The 19,380-nt window shown below is 44.6% G+C and overlaps 1 protein-coding gene across 1 annotated transcript in view; it reads right to left on the reverse strand.

Annotated features, from left to right (window-relative positions):
- The window catches only part of LOC133349529 (dynein axonemal heavy chain 3-like), a 622,240-nt gene that overhangs the window by 54,283 nt on the left and 548,577 nt on the right, over positions 1-19,380 (reverse strand). Inside the window, 6 exon segments of the mRNA XM_061563065.1 lie at positions 1,866-2,024; positions 2,026-2,070; positions 6,002-6,173; positions 7,461-7,594; positions 15,301-15,472; positions 18,267-18,451. Coding sequence (XP_061419049.1) covers positions 1,866-2,024; positions 2,026-2,070; positions 6,002-6,173; positions 7,461-7,594; positions 15,301-15,472; positions 18,267-18,451 — 867 coding nt within the window.

A 19,380-nucleotide genomic window follows, 5' to 3' on the forward strand; every position in this document is an offset into this window, starting at 1 on the left:
AGGGACGAGCCTCTTGCACACTGCCTCCCAGAGGCAGCCTCCTAATTGCTTGGCAAATTAAACCTTCCCATTTACTTTTCGTCTGCCTCGACTTTTCTTCAAACTCATTTATCAAATGTACGGGCGAGAAATAGGTGCACGGTGCGGCTGGCACGGAATGGCAATTTGGCTGATTAGAGGCGAGGAGTGGTTTGATTGCTTGACGATGGGGCTACGGGTAGACATTCATTTCCAATTACAGTACCGGGCAGTGTATCAAATTAGCCAACTTCAGGGTCCATTTAGGACAGTTGCATTTTAATGGCTTATGTGTGTATTCAAATTGTATTGCCTTTTTGGGCATTAGGATGTTAACAAGCCATACATTCAGCATGTGCCTAACAACGATGCACTCCATTACTGTATTATTATAAAGGGATGATTAGGTGGCTTGGTAGCTGCCACTCCTTCGCTCTGGATGAAGGCATTTCTGGATTGAGTTGAAACCGGAGTCCCTTGATGGGCGCGATGCTCTTTATATGCAATTAGTTCTTGTTTTTCCATGTACTCACAAGGGGTCGCTCCTGCAAATGAGACTGTCCTTGTCTCTTGAGTTCTCGCCGGGTTCAACAAATAAACTGAACTCGACTTGGTAGTTTGCAAGCTCAATGTACAGCGGATGGTTGATATTGTAAATAAATTGTTTCCCTTATGTACTATTTAGTGATACTTTGTATAAAAAATGTTTCTCGTCAAGGAGCATAAACCATCATGCAAACTCCGGTCATCATCGCAGCGTTTTTTTGATAATCATCGAACAAAGACCGTCACCGCATCGCGCGCTTTCAGGTGCACTTCTACGGCCGTCTGGAACGCTCTTCCTTCCAATATTAGGAAGCCACTGGAGTTATGTACTTTTAAATCATCTAGATTGAAAACGAATTTCTTTAGAACTGCCTTTTGTGTTTAGTTTATTTTCCGTCCCCCGCACCTCCAATGGGCTATATACAGTGTGAAAGAAGTTCAACATACATACAGATACATACGTCGGAGAAACGTTGCTACAAACGTTAAACACGTTGTAACTACTGGGGATGCCAAGGCCCTAGTCGTGCCAGTAGCTTATCTCAGTGTAGAAGCTTTCATGTACCCAATCAAATTACAACTTAACCATTCCCAAGTGCTCTGCTGTGGAGAGTTGCTCCATGGCCAATCTGGCTGGAACCACTGTGGAGCGACACTAAAGGCCACACCATGCGTTACCGCATAGGTTGTCATGGTTGTGCTGTACAGGAATGAGCCATATATCCAAAAAACGACTCTTTCGTAAAAAAAATAGTCTTTAACTCAATGAGGGTTCGAAGGGGAAACAAGGCACGTAATTAATCTTGAGCTCTCCGATGTGTTTTTGGGTTGTACTGAGTGTTTCTTAGCATGATGTCCGACGTTTCGCTCCACGTGTTGGGTGCTTCGTCAGCAAAGCTACCCTGGACAACGTTCCATCCGATGGATATTCCAGGTGAAATACATTTCTGAATAAATAAACACTCAATGAATACTGCGGTTGCAAGAAATGTTGTTTGTTTGCTGGAAGCTACTTCGGGAATATCTCAGGATGTGCAGCGAAACGTCGGACATCACAGAGAATGACGTGCGGTCATCATCATCATCATCACGATCCATGGGCAGCTGGCCCCGTACTGTGTCCACTTGAACATTTCGTCATTTATTTCCACTTTCCTCTGTCTTGTGCCAAATATGCTCAAGCAGCACCGCATCTTTATGGCCCCAATCTCTAATGTCGTCGTCAAGTCATTCTCCGTTAGGTCTTCCGACGCGCGCTAGAATCCCAGAAAGGAGGAGGAGGACGCGAAGAGGAATCCCACCTTGACGGAAACCTGCGGCAAGAAGTGCGGGTTGCGCAGGCGCGTGGTCATGTAGAGGCGGAAGTCGCCGCTGTACTGCACCACGGCGTCGCCCAGCCGCACGCACTCCACGCCGCCCTGCCGGAAGGTCTGCCGCAGCAGGATGGGGTCCAGCAGCGGGATCCAGCTCCTCGGGGACGTTCTCCAGGAGCACGGGGTAACCGAACTGGGGGGAGAAATGAGCCGCAGCGCGATCAGTTTCACGGAATCCGTGGCCACGGGATGACCGTTGTTATGCTGACCTCCAATTATCAATTCATAATAAATAGAACATTTTCAAATGCGCACGTATGTTTGCGGAATGGACACATGATTGTGTGATCGCGTAGCATAAGCTCGCGGTTCCTCGTAACCAGCAGGGAACCTGATAGAGTTGTCACCACTGGCTCAGAACCATCGATAGACATGAGCATCACCCCATTGCTGGAGCGGAGGGACACTTGAGATAGATATGTTTAATTCCCCTTCACTGAATATTTGAATCGGCCGATACCTACATATGCATTCAATATGATTAGTTTACGATCAGTTTATCGTCAATATGCAAGTGTCCAGGAGGGGGTGATGGTGCGCTGCACGACACCAGTTACTTCAGTCGCACAATTAAAAACGTCTCTGCCTAAGGTACCCTTGGCACAATCAAAGTATTGTTTCAGTAAACAAAACTGCAGCATCCTGCTGGGGTTTAATTGAATAGTCGCAGCTGTTATTACAACTTTAATTAATTAGTTAGACCAAACTTCCATTTGAGTAATTGATTGGTAGCGTAGACAATTAAATGATATGGTGTAGAAAGTCTGAGAATGGAGACACTTTGACTTTGACTTGACTTTTTAAGAAAGTCAGTAATGTGATGTGCACCTTCATTATACGGCAGTTCAGAAATTGTATTGAAGTTAATTATCAGTTACAATGGACAAGTCTTAATTTAACGGTGCCATTCATTATCTCTAATTGGCAATATATTGTACAGAACGACTCACGGAGCCATGCTTTAGAATCAGGGCTTTTACTAATGGGCAAAATTAACACTCAGAAATAATTAAAATCAGAGGCATGTATTATAAAAGTGATTGTGACTACTGGCTGAAATAAACTTATTAAAAAAATGGTTTAAATAAATTATAAATTAAAACGCTTATTTAATACATAATGAATTTTGACATGATGACAATATTCTAATGCTTTTTTAATAACCGTAGAATTTAAATTAGTTTTATGCAAACTGCAGCTTGACAAGCACTGCTCGACATTCAAGATATTGAAGGGTTTTTTTTTTTACTAAAACAGTTGGCAAACCAAACGCAATGTGTCACATATAAGTTCTGCACCACTGTCTAATTGTTATAATCATATTGATAAATAAAAATAGACTTTCACATAACCGATACTACAGGGGTCAAGTATCCATTGCGGGTGAGCAAATCAGAGGTGGTGGCTTACAGTGTTACCGTGGACCAACCCAATGTCAAAGTTAAGAGCCAGAGGTCAGTCAGGGTTTACATTCATAGATGGCCAATGCCACGAAATCTCACCACCCCTTCCTCCTAGATTCCTCACATGCTGCCCAGTTTGACCTCTGAGATTTGATCAAACGGTATTTCACCACGGTGTACAAACCACCACAACACAAAAAAGGGATAATTTATTTGTGGCCATTTATGGAATCTGGCCGGTGAAAGAGTCAGCACAATAGCAAGCTCTTGTGAATGATGTTCACAGGGTGATTAATGTCCCACTTTGTTACAGGTTGCACACTTTGGTCAACGCCCAGAGAAATAACTGTCCAGTTGTGGAAATTTGACCAAATGACTCGTATCCTGTCACCTATATAACCGTGAATTGGCAGGCTGTAATTGTTCTCCTCATTGACTGGGTAAAAGGATGCAAGCCAATATATATCACAGAGTGTGGGCATAAATATATATGTACACACCTATCTTGAGATAATGTTAATAGTAAACAAAACCAACACCTCATGGCCATACGGGAAAACTCAAGGCAACCAAAAAGAGTATGGTAATCATGTCCTTTTTGCAAATCAGATTGCTGAAGTCATCCTCTAGCTATCGCCCTATCAGGCCCCTGAGCTTGCCCAGCAATGGGTAGAACAGAAAGCCACTGTTGCTGCAGAGAAGATACCGCCTACTTTTGCCGATATTTGAGCTACACCAGCTCGTTTTTTATGGAAATAATGACGCATTGATTGTCAATTAATATTGATGTTTGAAGCTCACAATGCATGCACACATTTGCAAATGCGAGAATCAATGTTTTCCAATTTGTACATGGCAAATGTAATGCTTCATATGACCTCTACAGCCACGAGAGGCTGCTATCTTCATCACAATGCAAAAAAACGAAGGTAATTGATTCACAACCCTTAATTGAGACCTTAAATAGCAACGATTCACTCAACTGTGTGGGGAAAATCGTTACAGACCTCATCCTTGCTACTTTTAACTTTGATACACATACGTGTGGCACATTAGGAATGGATCACTCTTTTAATTATATCCTTGTGCAGCAAGGGAGTAAAGTGTGGTTCTGTGAAGGTCCTGATGTGCTGTGCAGTGCATCAATGCATGTGTGTACAGCAGCATGTAATGTCTGAGGCGGGCCTGTAGGTGGCTGGTAGGGTTAATGAATAACCGCACGTGTAAACCAGCCACGTGGTTAATGGCGTCTCGGAAGAAATGCTGTTGTAACTCGCGCTGGTGCATTTTACAGGTAAAGGACCCAAATGTTGTTTTTGATCGTTATATAAATGTTCTAGACTTCTTATAGACTTGTTCTAGACGTTAAGCTTGGCTTTGAATTGTTCGTTTGTGATATATGCAATTATAGGCGTTTTAGCACTGTGCATTGTAAAGGGATGATGCACTGTAATTACTTACTGTCATTGTAATTCTCTAACTCTAATACTGTTTAGTCTATAACCATGCCCATGTACCCAGAGTATGACTACTTGCAATGCTATTGAGAATAGAACACATGTAAAGTAGTAAGCTGTACAATGGTGATATACAGTACGTATACTGTACACATACAGTACACATACAGTACATATAATGGGTGTAAGATACCGATATAAGTGGATGGTATAGATAGACATACAGCTTAGGATTAAAGTAATAGTCGAATAGTGATGTGCAAATGTGATTGTCAAAGACAAAGATGGTTTATCAGTAGTAGAATTAGGTTTAAGAGAAAGGGTTAATGAATAACCGCACGTGTAAACCAGCCACATGGTTAATGGCGACTCTGAAGAAATGCTGTTTGTGACACGTGCTGGTGCATTTTACAGAGTGACGGTGCTGTTCTTCACAAGATTAATATTAACCACAATAAATAAATGTGCTTGCCCTCGATTTGGAGCACCTGCCCACGTCCTTCATTTCGAGTGTGCAACATACGTATCACAAAATAATGCAATATTCAACTTGTTCAACGACGTTATTTAGTTATGCTTCACGACTGCACCCCATTGGGCTAATTTTCGATTGTAAATGCGGGAATATTTACACAGTAAAGAACTCTTATTCGCCAATTCAACACATGTAAGACCCGTCCCAGAATGAAACAAATGGGGCGATGGGATTTTGTGGCATTGCTACACTAACGGTCCCTCGTGATGCTTAAGACCAGTGACTGTACCACTGCTACTTTGCCATTCAGCAGTGCCCTGATTGTATTTAAAAGTCTATGAATAACAATTCAAGGCAATGCCCTCGGTCACAATACATGTGCAGCCCTGGCGAAAGGGACACTAGAGAGGCCCCTGCAGAGGATATTTGGTCAACTCCTTCACGCTGGCCGGAGATTTTAAAAGAGCTGAGCGTATTCACACTTTACCTCACCACGCTGCTGGGTGGACTGAGGTGGTGGGGGTGGGGGGGAGGATTTGAGAAACTTGCGCCGTTGTTTCAAAAGCTGCACCGGGAAATGTAATCCACCACCTCTGGACTTTAACTGCAATGTGCTAAGCATTAGGCACCACGGCCATTCGTGATACCCATCGTGGTTACGGCAACATCCCGGCAGCAACAACGTTACCAATCGTGATTATGGCCACAAATCGCATCGCCGCCACGAACCTGCACGCAGTTGCTGAGCGTGCGGGCGTAGTCCGAGTCGGTGAGCTTGCACACGTGCAGCTTGCTGGCCCTCTCCATGTTCTTGATCCACTTGTTGGCTTGGACCTGTGGGTCGATCATCAGTGGCCAGCGCTGCGCCGACGTAACGATGATCGCGTTCTCCACTGAAAATCTGGAGAAAATAATTATTAAGGCACTTGATCAGATATGGCTTCCTCGCATGCCCGTGGAATGACTTCCAAAAAACTAAGAATACAAATGTGGCACGTTGCTCCGTTCATACAGCATACGAAAGAAGATGAAGACTGCACGGATTTTATTCGTTCGGACAAACACGAAAGCACCAACGGCAATGTTAGCCAACCTTTGATTGTTTTTTTTTTAAATCCCTATTCAGAAACTAAACCTGGACCATACGTAGAAGGATCTAAAACGTCAACGAACGTTGATTTTTTTAAAAAGGAAGTGGATATTTGGTTGCTTTTCTACGTTGCATAGACAGAAACAATCTTTTACATTAACTTTAATTAACCCCAGAATATACATCCTAATATCAGTATTTCAAAATGTAAATGTAACAGCTGAAGTAATTTTGTGGGCACATGTATACAACCCTTTAGTCAATTGTAAAGCCTCACCTCTTGTCCATTTTCCATTCTCTTCCCTCCCCTCGCCCCTCCACTTCTTCCCGTCCCTTCCCGACCTTTTCGTGACCCCTCAGTCTTGGTCACCCATTCCTCAGCCCTTGCACGCCCCTGCCATCTAAATCATTATTTTACGACACCGTCTTTTTTACTATGTTAAGTGCCTTGAGCAAAGGCCCTCTATAAATATTAAATCATATAAGATAATCCGCTGCTGGATGAGGGCCTTCCCACGTCTCATGTGGATCATGGGGGTTAATGACCACACTTTATCATGCTGTGTATTCTACTGAATTCTAAATGTTATTTTAAGTCTAATGGTACGTGCAATAGCATACTCATTGGTTCTTTCGGTAAAGTCACGTATGTAGAAATAACATTAAAATAAAATAAATCACGACGTTTCGAACGCAACACAAGCGCTCGTCCTCAGGTGAAAATGGCGTAAACCACACAGCGAGGGAACACACAGAGGGACATGACACACATCACACACAGAGGGACATCACACACATCACACACAGAGGGACATCACACACAGACCACACCGACAACGGCAAACTGCACGGAGGCAAATACAACAAGAAGAAATATTGGGATATGTTATAAATGTTCATTTTGAAACGCGCTTGCATTTTAACTGTGTGCAATCCCGAAGGCAGCCATTTCCCTCCAAAACTTCCACCTACAGCGCTTCGGCAGAGCAAATTTATATTTTGACTGCAGCATTGGGCAAACGCGACGTGTGAAGAAGGTTAAGGGTCAACGTATTTTTTTTTTCCGCCGGAGGAAGTTAATTGATGCCGCGAACTCACATGTCCCTGGGCAGGCCGTGCAGCTCCCACTCCATGATGCGCACGGGGTCACCCAGTGTGGCCGCCAGTGAGAAACCGTGGGAGACAGGGATGCTCTTCTCTCTGCACATGGCGTACCACTCACGCAGGATTTCCTGTTGGGATGAGACAGGTGTTTTTTGCCGACGGCGTTGTCATCGCAACATCCGCTGGACGACATTTGTGAAACTACTGGCATCTTTGAAACTACTGGCATCTGTGAAACTACTGGCATCTGTGAAAATACTGGGTATCTGTGAAACTATGGGACATCTGTGAAACTAGAGGGCATCTGCGAAACTACTCGGCATCTGTGAAACTACTGAATACCTCACCACGGTGATGAGATGTTCACCACCTTCCCTGGTATGCAGGAGTTTGTGGGTTCGATCCCGACCCTGATAATGCCTGTATAATTGGAGTTTGCGTGTTTTCCCCGTGGTCCCACTGGGCGTGTGGATTTTTCCACATTTATAAACATGCGTTTAGAGTGTTTGACTGCTATAAATTTCCACGTGATATGCCACTTCGTTGAGCTATCATTTGTGGCAAGGTCGCTGGCAAAATAGAAGCTTAGTTTATTAAACTACTGGACATTTGTGAAAAATATTTTTTTTAGCTCATCCCATTCCTCCAGTGTAAATATTTTGATTCCGATAAATGTTTTTATTCTGACTCCAATGGCAGTGAACGGCAGGGAATGTTATAACAGAAGTTAGGGCTCGGGGTAAACGTGGGCAGAACAAAGATCACGCACGACAGGGTCACTGAACACACGGAGGTGTCTACTGAAGGGAGACAACTGGAAAACACAGCAGAGTACGTGTTGGGATGGCTACTGAAGGTGGACCGAGTTCAAGAATATTAAACAAAGAGAAGGAGTGGTTTTGGAAAATTTAATAAAATCATGAAAAGCAACATACCAATGTGCCTACAAATACAGTTTTTAATGAGTGTCCTCCTATGGCATTAGGTTCAGAAGCATAGTCATGAACACAAAATAAATGGAACAAAGGCACGTATGTTCGAGGGAACGTACGCAGTTTAAAGACACAATTCACACTCGGGCTTGGGCGGGACGCATCACTCGAAGGGAAGACGGCCGACGGTCAAGAAGAGCGGCAGAGTGGTGGCAAAGGAAGGGACGCGTCCGAGAGGACGTCCACCGCGGACATGGCGCGCTGTACACGACTCGTGTGCAGGTGCCGAGCGCACCGTTACATCACGCAAACTGTGAGGGATGGAAACGGCTTGGGGAAAGCATTGATCCAAAAGTGGATTATGGTTGACGATGGCGATAATGATACACCAGATGGACATGAGGTTAAACCAGATCTGCTGATGGGGTCACCTAAAAAGCACTGCTCAGGAAAGCCCGAGGAAGCCATCTCTACTTCCCATCGGTAATGACGGCTCAAGAACCCTAAGTGTGGAGTGTGGTGTTCCGAGGTGAAGGGGGGAGTGGGATTGGATGGGATGCAGAAATCTTGAGCCATACATACATAACACACACACACAAAGACAAATATCCCCAATATAACCTTTCACAGAATGTTGGGGTAAATCTGGCATGGCACAAGAAAGGGTGGGTGGCCAACACCATGCTGTCGGACGTGAGCAGGAATTGAACTTGGGTTGCTGGGTTTGTTGTGCACTGCACTTACCACTGCACTCCCGTGCACCATAAATAAACAAACAAATAAAAACAGACTTTCATGGCAAGTGTTGTTAGCGAGCACCTATGAAGGTCAAGACGACACACAAGGGGGTGGGTGGCCAGCACCATGCCGGGCCGCCTTTGTCTCCCGAGTGGCGATGTTTACGCATCGCACAAGATACTAAAATGAGGCTGAGTCAACCTAGATGAGGGCCCATGACCGGTTCAAATAATCGTTACTGGTGTTGGCCGTGAGCGGGAATCAAACTCAGGTCGCTGGGCGGGTTCATAGCGCAGCTCGCTAACCGCTACACGACCACTCCTCAATAATAGACATACACACATACACGACATACACACACACATACACACACACATCTCTGACTCTTCCACCTCTATTTTACATTCGACACCCACATGCATGGACATGGGACACTCAATTATGCCCTCCGTCACCACTCATTGTCACCAGGCTTGCCCTAGAAGTGAAGGGCATGCTCACTAAGATGACGAGATTGAGAGGCGACGGCCGAGTAGTCAACAGTCATGTTCCTGACCCCCTACATCACACTCGGCGAGTCTCCAAACCACTACACACAAACGGCCTGCCGCAGAGAGACGGTGTCCCCGCTCTCCGTTGTTCTACTCCTTGAACCCGCGAACCCACAGTTGATTCAAAAGGACACTGCCGTGGTTCGATCTCCCGGCACGAGAGTTCAATCGATGGCACACGTTTCTCAAAGCCCCACGACCTCTATCCACCCAGCAGCGTAAACGTGTACGCGCGTTGCAGGGTAAAGTGTGGTTACTTCCAACTCTTCCAAGACGTCTGAACAGCGTGGAAGAGTAGACCAAAGACCCCCTAAGAATTCCCTCGAGCGGAGGCTCTTCCACCAGCAGTGGCGTGGTGACCAAGACATTGCAGGGCATCCCCTTTGCCTGCACCTTACAAGGACTTCAACTTTCCTGACCCGAGACGCCCACAATTCTCCATCTTTACGACCCGCTCCATCATCTCCGCCACCCCAACCCCCGTCCTCGCCCCCGCATCTTCCTTTCAGAGCAGCAGCAGCGGCAGCAGCAGCACCGAGCTCCCCCGCACCTCACCCCTCACCCTGCACTCGCCTGACTCCGCCCAATACGACCTCTGCTTCAAGGACTCCCTCGTAGGGGGCTTTAACCGCTTCCCCCCTTGACCTTCCCCAAAGAATGGATAATCCTATGCAGGTGATACACCTCCTCCACCCTACGTTGATGACTGCATCTCACCCGATTCGCACACCCAAACTGTTTCAATGCCTTCTTCTGCCATGCTGCACCCTCCTCCTCGGTCAAAATGCACTAGGGTTCACCCGTATGACTGCTAACTATCGAACAAAGGCGGTCACCGCATCACGCGCTTTCAGATGCGCTTCTGCGGCCGTCTGGAATGCTCTCCCTTCCGATATTAGGAAGCCACTGGAGCTACGCACGTTTAAATCTAGATGGAGAAACTAATTTCTTTAGAACTGCTTTTTGTGTTGTGTTTGTCGTCCTTTCACCGCACCTCCGATTACAGCGGTTGGCTACGTAGAGTGCGAAAGAAGTTAAACATTCATACATACACCCTCAATGTCTACCCCTGTACACCATTCCACCAAACACCACTCGTGCCCTGACTGCCGGCACCATAGCCCTCAGTGGGCTCTCGCAGTGCCCTCTGGTTCCTCTCTCGTTTTAGTTCATTATTGCTACAGCTCAGATCCCTCCGTCAGCTTCCAATCTAACCCCAGTAGAGCTGCCGTAACCGAGTGTTAAACTGATCCGATGACTCAACCAACTATTGGTTTGATTCATGGGTTAATCAACATAAGGACATTTGCTTAAAATGGTAATGAACAATTAACACATACAAGACTAAAACATGCATTTGTAGGCACAGTTATTTATTGTAAATGTGTGCAGGTAGTAATCAGAATGAATAATCTTCATTGAGACTGGATGAATCCAATGAGCTGTGAAACTCTTTTTCACAGATGTCCAATTGGTACTGTTAAGATAAATCTTCACAACTCACGTATACTTATGTAATTACTTTTTATTATTATTAATTATCTCATCTATACTGTAATACTGCTGGTGACTATGTGTTGGTTCTTACCGGGTCAACTGTCCCGTTTGTCCAAGCTGTTCTTCCTCACTACAATGTAAGCCTGTAACCCATGACTTACTTTGCATGTGATCAGACCACATACTTGTTACATTCTGCCCCAGTTGAAGAACACCTTTGCACTTCTACATGAAACTGGATTCGTGTTAGAAGATTTCATCCCCACCATTCATATCGGCACCTCCAAATTTCACTCCCTGACCAGCAAACACAAGTTTGCACCCATCCATTGCACCTCACCAAGTTACATAATCATAGCCCTCCACCCGTCCCCCACAATGCAATGCATGCCCCACATCCCCAAAACAAATTCACGATCACATCTTTTTTTCACACACACACACACCACTATTCGCTTCACCACACCACCTTGTTTAGTTGTTGGGTTTGTCGATTAAATTATGTAAAAAAATGTTATTCATTTACCCCCCTCTATTTAAGACTGAAACAAGAAGATTTCCCCACAACTGTGGCTGTCGCCTGATGATGCTGGTTGTAATTACCGGCGAAATGTCACGGTACTCGAATTGTAAATGTTGTGAGTTTACTCTCCATCATACAACCGGTGTGTGCTGAGCTCGTAATGCATTTGAATGTTTTGTTTAAGTGACAAACCTTACTACTTGGCTATTTCGGGTAATGGCAGGGTTTACGACACATTTATATTTACGCGATCTAACCCAAAAAAACTATATTATGGATTGTAATATTTTATTAGAAATTACCAGTAATAGTTGCTAATACCCATGTGTAATTCCATGCCACACAAGTGAAGGAAAACAAGGATTTGCAGTTGCATGCTGGGGCAGGATAAGCTCACAACTGTGTACTTACATATGTGCCAATTTGCAAACAAGTGGTGAATTCCCAAAGCCACCCAATTACATCACAACACACCAGCATGTAACGCTATTGTAATGGGGATGTTAATGAATTGTCTGCGAGCATTAGCACCCAATACTTAAAGCTGAAAATGACACACAAACAAGTAAAATTAGGAAACCATGATAACAGTAAATTAAAATTTTTACGGTTACCCATATTCAACCATAGTAATAATCTATTATTTTGTGCTTTTGCTCAGGTGTATGAAAATTGAATGAGAATGAAATCAGTGCGTTGTCGCCATGCACCATATTTTGGCACATATTACGTATAACTGCACCTCGATTTGGTACATTCGTCCACACAATCCTTGGTTCTCGTGATGATTATTGATACTGCCACCCCCATATATGTACCCCCCTTCCATGAAGCAAAGTGCCCTTAATAAAGTCCTGCTCCATCATTGATCCAAACCCCACTAAACTTATCCCTTCTTGCTAACCCCCTAGGGTCCTCCACATCACTGCCACTGTTAAAAGCCTCCATCTGCTCTGGAGCTGTCCATCTAAACCTCAAAATAGTTGCTGTCAACTTATCCTGAAAAATACATCACTGGTCCTAAAGACCCACGTTTGCAATTGTTCCTGGCAGCTTTGTATTTGGCAGGAGATGAGAGTGACCGGCAGTGACATCATCTCGTAAGTGATCTCTCCTGATATGATCTATATATATAACCTATCTGCCGTCTCATTCTCCTCAAACTCACTGCGGCCTTTGACACTGTCAGCCACTTAATCCCCCTCGTGTGCCTTCAAGACTGTGGAGGCATCTCCGGCGCTGCTGTAGCATGCTGATGCGCACATACAGGTGGGATGTGGTCCCCTTGGAGGTGCACTTGACAAAGTCACAATTCCAGATTGTGACTTTGTGAAGTGCCGTCAGTATTTTGTTGCTTCGCCACTAAACGTACGCACAGTGCCCACCTGCTCTAGCTCAGCCAGTCATTGGGGGGCTATTAATTTATAATGAAGATTCGCTCATTGGAGCCAAGACGTGAAAATTATATATATAGCGCATATTTATCGTACGTGAGTGCGGCCATAAAAGTCTAGGGGGGGGGGGGGGAAGTACACCGTATTGGAGGGCATGTGCATAGGTATGCAATTAATCCAATTAAAGTGTAGCAGAACCAATTATTCCAATTTAGAGCTCTTGCAAGCCACAACAAAACAAGGAGCAGTCAGCCCTCAAGAGTGCAGATGGCATTCATGCTGTGAAATGTCAGACAAGCCAATATACTGGGTCTGGCAAATTCCACTCTCATATATATGATGTAGTGAACAGTGGTATTCAAGGGCATATCGTTGTTGTTTATCTCATGTAAGAGCCATTGAAATTCATTATCCATCACATATTTTCAAGGGAAATATATAAAACTAAAGTTATAGCACACCATGTCTTATTTTATTTTTTACAATTTGGTGATGGGTGATGCAGTTTAAGTATTTGGCTAAGATAATAAGCGAGGTTTGGCAATAATCAACCTTTAGAGTTGTGCATTAAAGAACCAGGCTTGGTAACTTTTCTGAAATTATATCAAGAGCTCTGGTGCTAAGGTTTTTTAATAATTTTATGCAAAAAATGGCATGGTTTTTCCTCGAATATTGATAAGAAATTGCAGCTGCCATAAAACCTCTCATATCATTTTATGTTGGCTATTTTTCATTTGGGGTGAAGCAGTGGAGGAATGTTTAGCGCACAGCGCTGTAAACCCGACGTTGCTCATGTCAGTCAGAAGTGATATCTGAAATGGTCCTGTGTCTTCCTTTTACCAAACTGCACTGACCAGTGTGGTGAAGTATGGCCAAACAGGGTGACCGCCACGTCATGTCACTGCCCAGGTACCTAACAGGCCACGTTTTTCTATACAGTGGTACCCCGGAGATCAAACTTAATTAATTCCAGAAGGCCATTCGAACACCGATTTGTTCGAACACCGAATTAATTTTCCCCATAAGAATTCAAGTAAATGACATTAATTGGTTCCAGACACAAGAAATCTCTCATTATAAAACATTTTTACACGAAGTTTACAGTAATTACATGCATTACAGCATACAAAAAACAAGAAACACAATAAATAAATGGAATAAATCAATACATATATGGAATAAATTAAATAAATTAACATTGAACTTCACTTTACCTGTAGTAAAGAGAGTTGATGGCTTGAGTGGAAGCTGGTGAGGAGGAGGAGGTGGTGGTGTTATTGTTTGGAAGGGGAGTCCCCTTTGCCTGGGCAAGCGTCATGCACGCTGGCCATACACGTCTCAGCCGTACAGGTTCTTTCAAGTCGCGATTGCCCGTTCAACCTCCGAATTTCGTTCGGTTTCCGGGGCAATTTTTTTCCGCAAATATTGTTCGAACACCGATTTGTTCGAGGTCTGGTGCGTTCGATCTCCGAGGTTCTACTGTCATTCTCAGATATGATGGGCTGTCCACAGCTTTCCACTGCAGGTCAATGGACTTACAATGTACATGTATCATACTGGTAGGAACCACCTGGTTCCACCAGCCCACAGGGGATTATTGTGTTTGTCTGTCGTGCATCCAAAAATGGGAGGGGTGGGGCTGGGTGGAGAGGGGAGAGTGGGGAGGGGCTGGGTGGAGAGGGAGGGGCTGGGTGGGGAGGAGAGGGTGGGGAGAATGGGGCTGGGTGGGGAGGGAGGGGCTGGGTGGGGAAGAGAGGGTGGGGAGAGTGAAGCTGGGTGGGGAGGAGAGGGTGGGGAGGGGCTGGGTGGGGAGGGTGGGGATGGCTGGGTGGAGGGTGGGGCTGGGTGGGGAGGGGAGAGTGGGGAGGGGCTGGGTGGGGAGGGTGGGGAGGGTGGGAAGGTGGGGAGGGGCTGGGTGGGGAAGGTGGGGCTGGGTGGGGGGTGGAAGGGTGGGGCTGGGTGGGGATGGGCTGGTCACCCCGTGGTTCCCTTATAAAACTCAACGTTTAACCTACTCACGCCGGCTTGTGCCCGACCTCACATTCGGGCATATTTATGGAATCCACCACGCCACCGTTGACCCTGGTCATTGACCGAGCAACCCAACGTCACTACCAGCTCCCTCCGCAGGAATGTGTTAAGGGAGGTATGCAGTGATGTCATGATGCCACTGTGCGCACAGTCTGAGATGCACAGTACCTGTCTGAACTCTGGGGTGAACGGCCCCAGATATGCCACGATCCCAGAGCTTAGGAGTACATCGCCGACAATGTTTTGGTAGGTGTTGTGCAGCACGGTTGCCAGCTCTGCCCAGCGTTCTTTCTCCCCACCCAGGCCACTCATCAGCTTCTCCGCACGCACCAGCTTCAACCTAACTCAGATGCACCCACATCACACAGAGCATCACCACACAATGCCACACCACACGATAAGCCATTAAACGTTTAAAGTTACGTAAATTACTGTGCTGAACAATACATCTCAGTGTTGTGCAGCCCATTATCCCTGATTGGATTGAGACACTTTGGCAGAAGCTGGAGTGGACCTGCTCAGGCTGCTCTGAATGTCAGATGTGAATATAAGAGAGCAGTATCTATAGAACATTAGCTGATTCATCTCAGTTTTGTTTTTAGTTTCACCAAATATCATAGCCTCATTTGTTGCTACAAGTGTTTGGCATTTAGTTTAATTGTTCAACCATAGTGCTTTTCCTCCAAAAGAATAATAAGCATTATGCATTTTTGTACATAGCAGTGTTTTCATATTTGGGCAGCAAACATGTTATCCTTGTTTTATATGATTTTAACCAAAATAAATGTAATTCTAAAATACATTTAAATAAAAAGCGAGTGTGAACATTAATGTTGCCCATTTTCCTTTACTATTTACAAAAAAGGGTTTCTTCACAACAACAAAGAAAATAACCTCATCACTGATGATCTCCTACCCTTGCTTTGGTGAAACGTCTGGCGGACCTGATGGAAATGACATCACCGGTTTGTGCGCCAACCATTTACACTTGCCTCTCGATCTACCAGATGACGATTTCTATTTTATCTAAATATCCTTAAAAATGTAATCAGACCCGGGAAAACCTAACGCTGAGGGGAAATGAAAATCATCCGCATGCTATTAGAGACGAGTTCCATAAAATATGTAAAGAGCGCACGACAACATTCACGCCACATGACGCGGCTCAGCTGACAACGGCAGAAACATCGCCGTGGCGCCTCAACCCGAGGCGAAAATGGATACCTCTGCGCCCGTTGAAATATTTACGATTGTTTTAATTATGCATGGATTCATTTCCGGAAAGAATGTTGCTCAGTCAAAATAGCATCTGTTCAGCACGGAGAGAAAGCTCACACTTTTAGAAACAGTGGCAACTGGCAGCGTAAACACTGGCACAGCAACACTCAACAACACAAGTTGCAGATCCTTCATGTCTGCGGCCGTCAGACACATTTTTCCGAGAAAAAATTCGCACGTTATAATTTTCACACAAATGAGCTCGGGGTGTGGTATGTAAGTACATTTTACATTCTTTCTGAGTATTTATATTTATCGCTTTGGTTTAATTTGACTGAGTTCTACTCATAGATGATAACGCTTTAAAACAACTCATGGATTTGCATACAATTTTGATTTACTGCGTTATAGTTCAGATGGAGTGCTCTCGATTATAACACCAAGTAACCCAGCAGCATTCGTTCGTCTAATGATCCTGACTTATGCTGATGAGACCCAGAAGGTTGAAACCAGTCCAGAGGTCACTTGCTTAATCAAACACTGTTGGATACTATTAGTCTGGAAAGCTAAGAGGCAGATGGACGATTTATATATATATTTTGTATTTATATGTAGAGACATGGAATGGAGTTCTACATGTATATACCAATATAAAGACAAAGATACCATGTATAGCCTTGACACACTTTTCCGGTAGGTGCTGTTAAGCGAGCACCTACATACACACACGTTACTGAATGTACTTTCAAATTGTACTCACAATGCTGCGGTCAGAATGTACTTATGCAATGAGCCATTGAGATCAATTTGTACGGTCTTGATACATGCTTGGAATCGTGTGCGTGTGTGTATTAATGTATACTTTTAAATTTGTATGTCATATGCATTTTCGTTCGTGTGACCCCTGCAGCCACCAATGGTTCTGCAATCAAAGAATGAGACCTGCGCATGCTACAACGTAGGTGGACAATCCACAAGGGCAAAGGGCAAGTGTTCACCTGTCAATTTGTTCACCTGTTAATTTGCAATCTCGGCACTGTTATTCTCTGAAAGAGGCACATTCCTGTCACCACTTCATGGGTTTCAATAATGCAATTCACAAATAAAAAAGTAGTAAAAGCAGGGGTGTGAATTACGTTTAATTTCATTATCGACAGATTTGCAATTAGTGCGTGCCACGTTTGTGGGCCACAACTGCTCAGTAGAATTTGGAATGGGTCAGTTGATTAATGTTGTTTGATTAAATTGTGTACGTTCCAATTCATATGCCTCAACCGCTTCCAAACGGAGACCCAGGTTGGAGCAGCAATGTAAAAGCTAATCAATAATATAAATATTGTGAATGTTGTAATCCAATTCATATTTGTTCTATTTACATTAAGCAAAGTCATTTTAAGTCAGAGAACTTGACTCAACATCCGACAATTGTGAGTTAAATTCCAGTTGGGGCTGACTCAACGAATTGTACTTTTAAGGTTAATAACAAAATGAGCACAATTTTTATTCCATATTTTGTAAAATTAAGAGTTATATAGGCTCATGCCATTGTAATGTGCCTATTTTCACCACTTTCTCGGGGCTGCCAAAAGAGATGAGGATGTTGACTTGAGTTTTGAAGAACGCGAATGTTCAACAGATTATATAAATTAAAAGTAATTTTTTTTTGGATGTGCTCACAAGTCATAAGCTTTTAAAACCACTCTAAAGCATGGCAACACAATTCACAACCATCATCATACTTGCCTGCTAAGGCAAAGTTGCCAAAAAGTTACAAAAGCTGACATTGTGCTGAAAATATTGTTCTTGCCAACGCCGGGAATTGAACTTCTAGGACGTGAAATCCCTCGCCCCCCCCCGCCAACAATGCCGAAAGGTTCGTATGGGCACGAGGCGGAGCGTGAAGTGGCACACCATACCGCGTGAGCTGGATGCTGTCCTCCAGCTGTTGTTTGTCGGCGAGGCGAAGTGCCAGGCGGTCCTGCAGGGCACCTAGCTTGGCGCTCACCTCGCGCAGCTCCTCCCGTTTCACCTCAAGCTGCTCCATCTGCAGCGCCAACTCCGCCTCTGCCTCCACCAGGCGCGCCCTCTTGGGTGCCACAATCTGCCGCGCGACCCACACACGGGCGCAATGACCATCGAGCCAGTGAAGCGGCCTGGCATGGGTTCTCGCGTTGTTTGGCGTGGCCAGTAAGTGGTGCCGTGATGATTATTACGAGGCATTTGCACTCGCCGGACCTGCTCCAGTTTTCAATCGCTGACCCCAAGTCTTGTGTTTGGTGCTCGTATGGATGCCCACGTAGATTCTTTATTACATTAACGATAAGCTGAGAGAACTAAACTAAACTATTTTTACTTTACCAGGTAAGGCCCACTGAGCTATATAGCTCTTTTTCAGAATGTATGGATGTATGTTGAACTTCTTTCGCACCGTACGTAGTCAACCGTGCTAATCGGAGGGGCGCGGGAAGGACAACTAACGAAAAACAAAAAAATGCAGTTCAGAAGCGACCTGGCAACAAGTGAGAGCTCAACGAAGTGGCTTATCATATGGAAATGTATTCCAGCCAAATACTTTAAATGCGTGTTCCTAAATGTGGAGGGAAAAACCAGAGGACCCGGAGGAAAATCCACGTGAACACAGGGAGAACATTCAAACTCCAAATATACAGGCGTCAGGGTCGGGATCGAACCCATGACTCCTGCTTAGCAGGCAATGTATTAAATATCTCGCCACTGTGGCAAACATGTGGAAGCACCGTCCATAGAGAGTTTGGCTCACAATCTACACAGGGGGAGAGGGGGTTGATCATCTCTTTTATGGTCAATAGAATAAGTACTACTTTGTGAGAAGATAAGAACAGGTTTTTTTTAAACATTGTATTCCATTCGTAAGAAAATGCAGATTTTTTTTCTAGCGGCTCAAAGGCACAAAAATAGATAAATACTGCCCAATGCTAATTTAAAAAGGTTAATTAATTTACCCCAATATGACACGTGTTGTAAAACATAAGTATATTACCAATTTACATG

Source organism: Lethenteron reissneri, chromosome 30 (assembly GCF_015708825.2).
Source record: "Lethenteron reissneri isolate LAM-NWPU_2019-01 chromosome 30, ASM1570882v1, whole genome shotgun sequence".
Lineage (NCBI taxonomy): Eukaryota > Metazoa > Chordata > Hyperoartia > Petromyzontiformes > Petromyzontidae > Lethenteron > Lethenteron reissneri.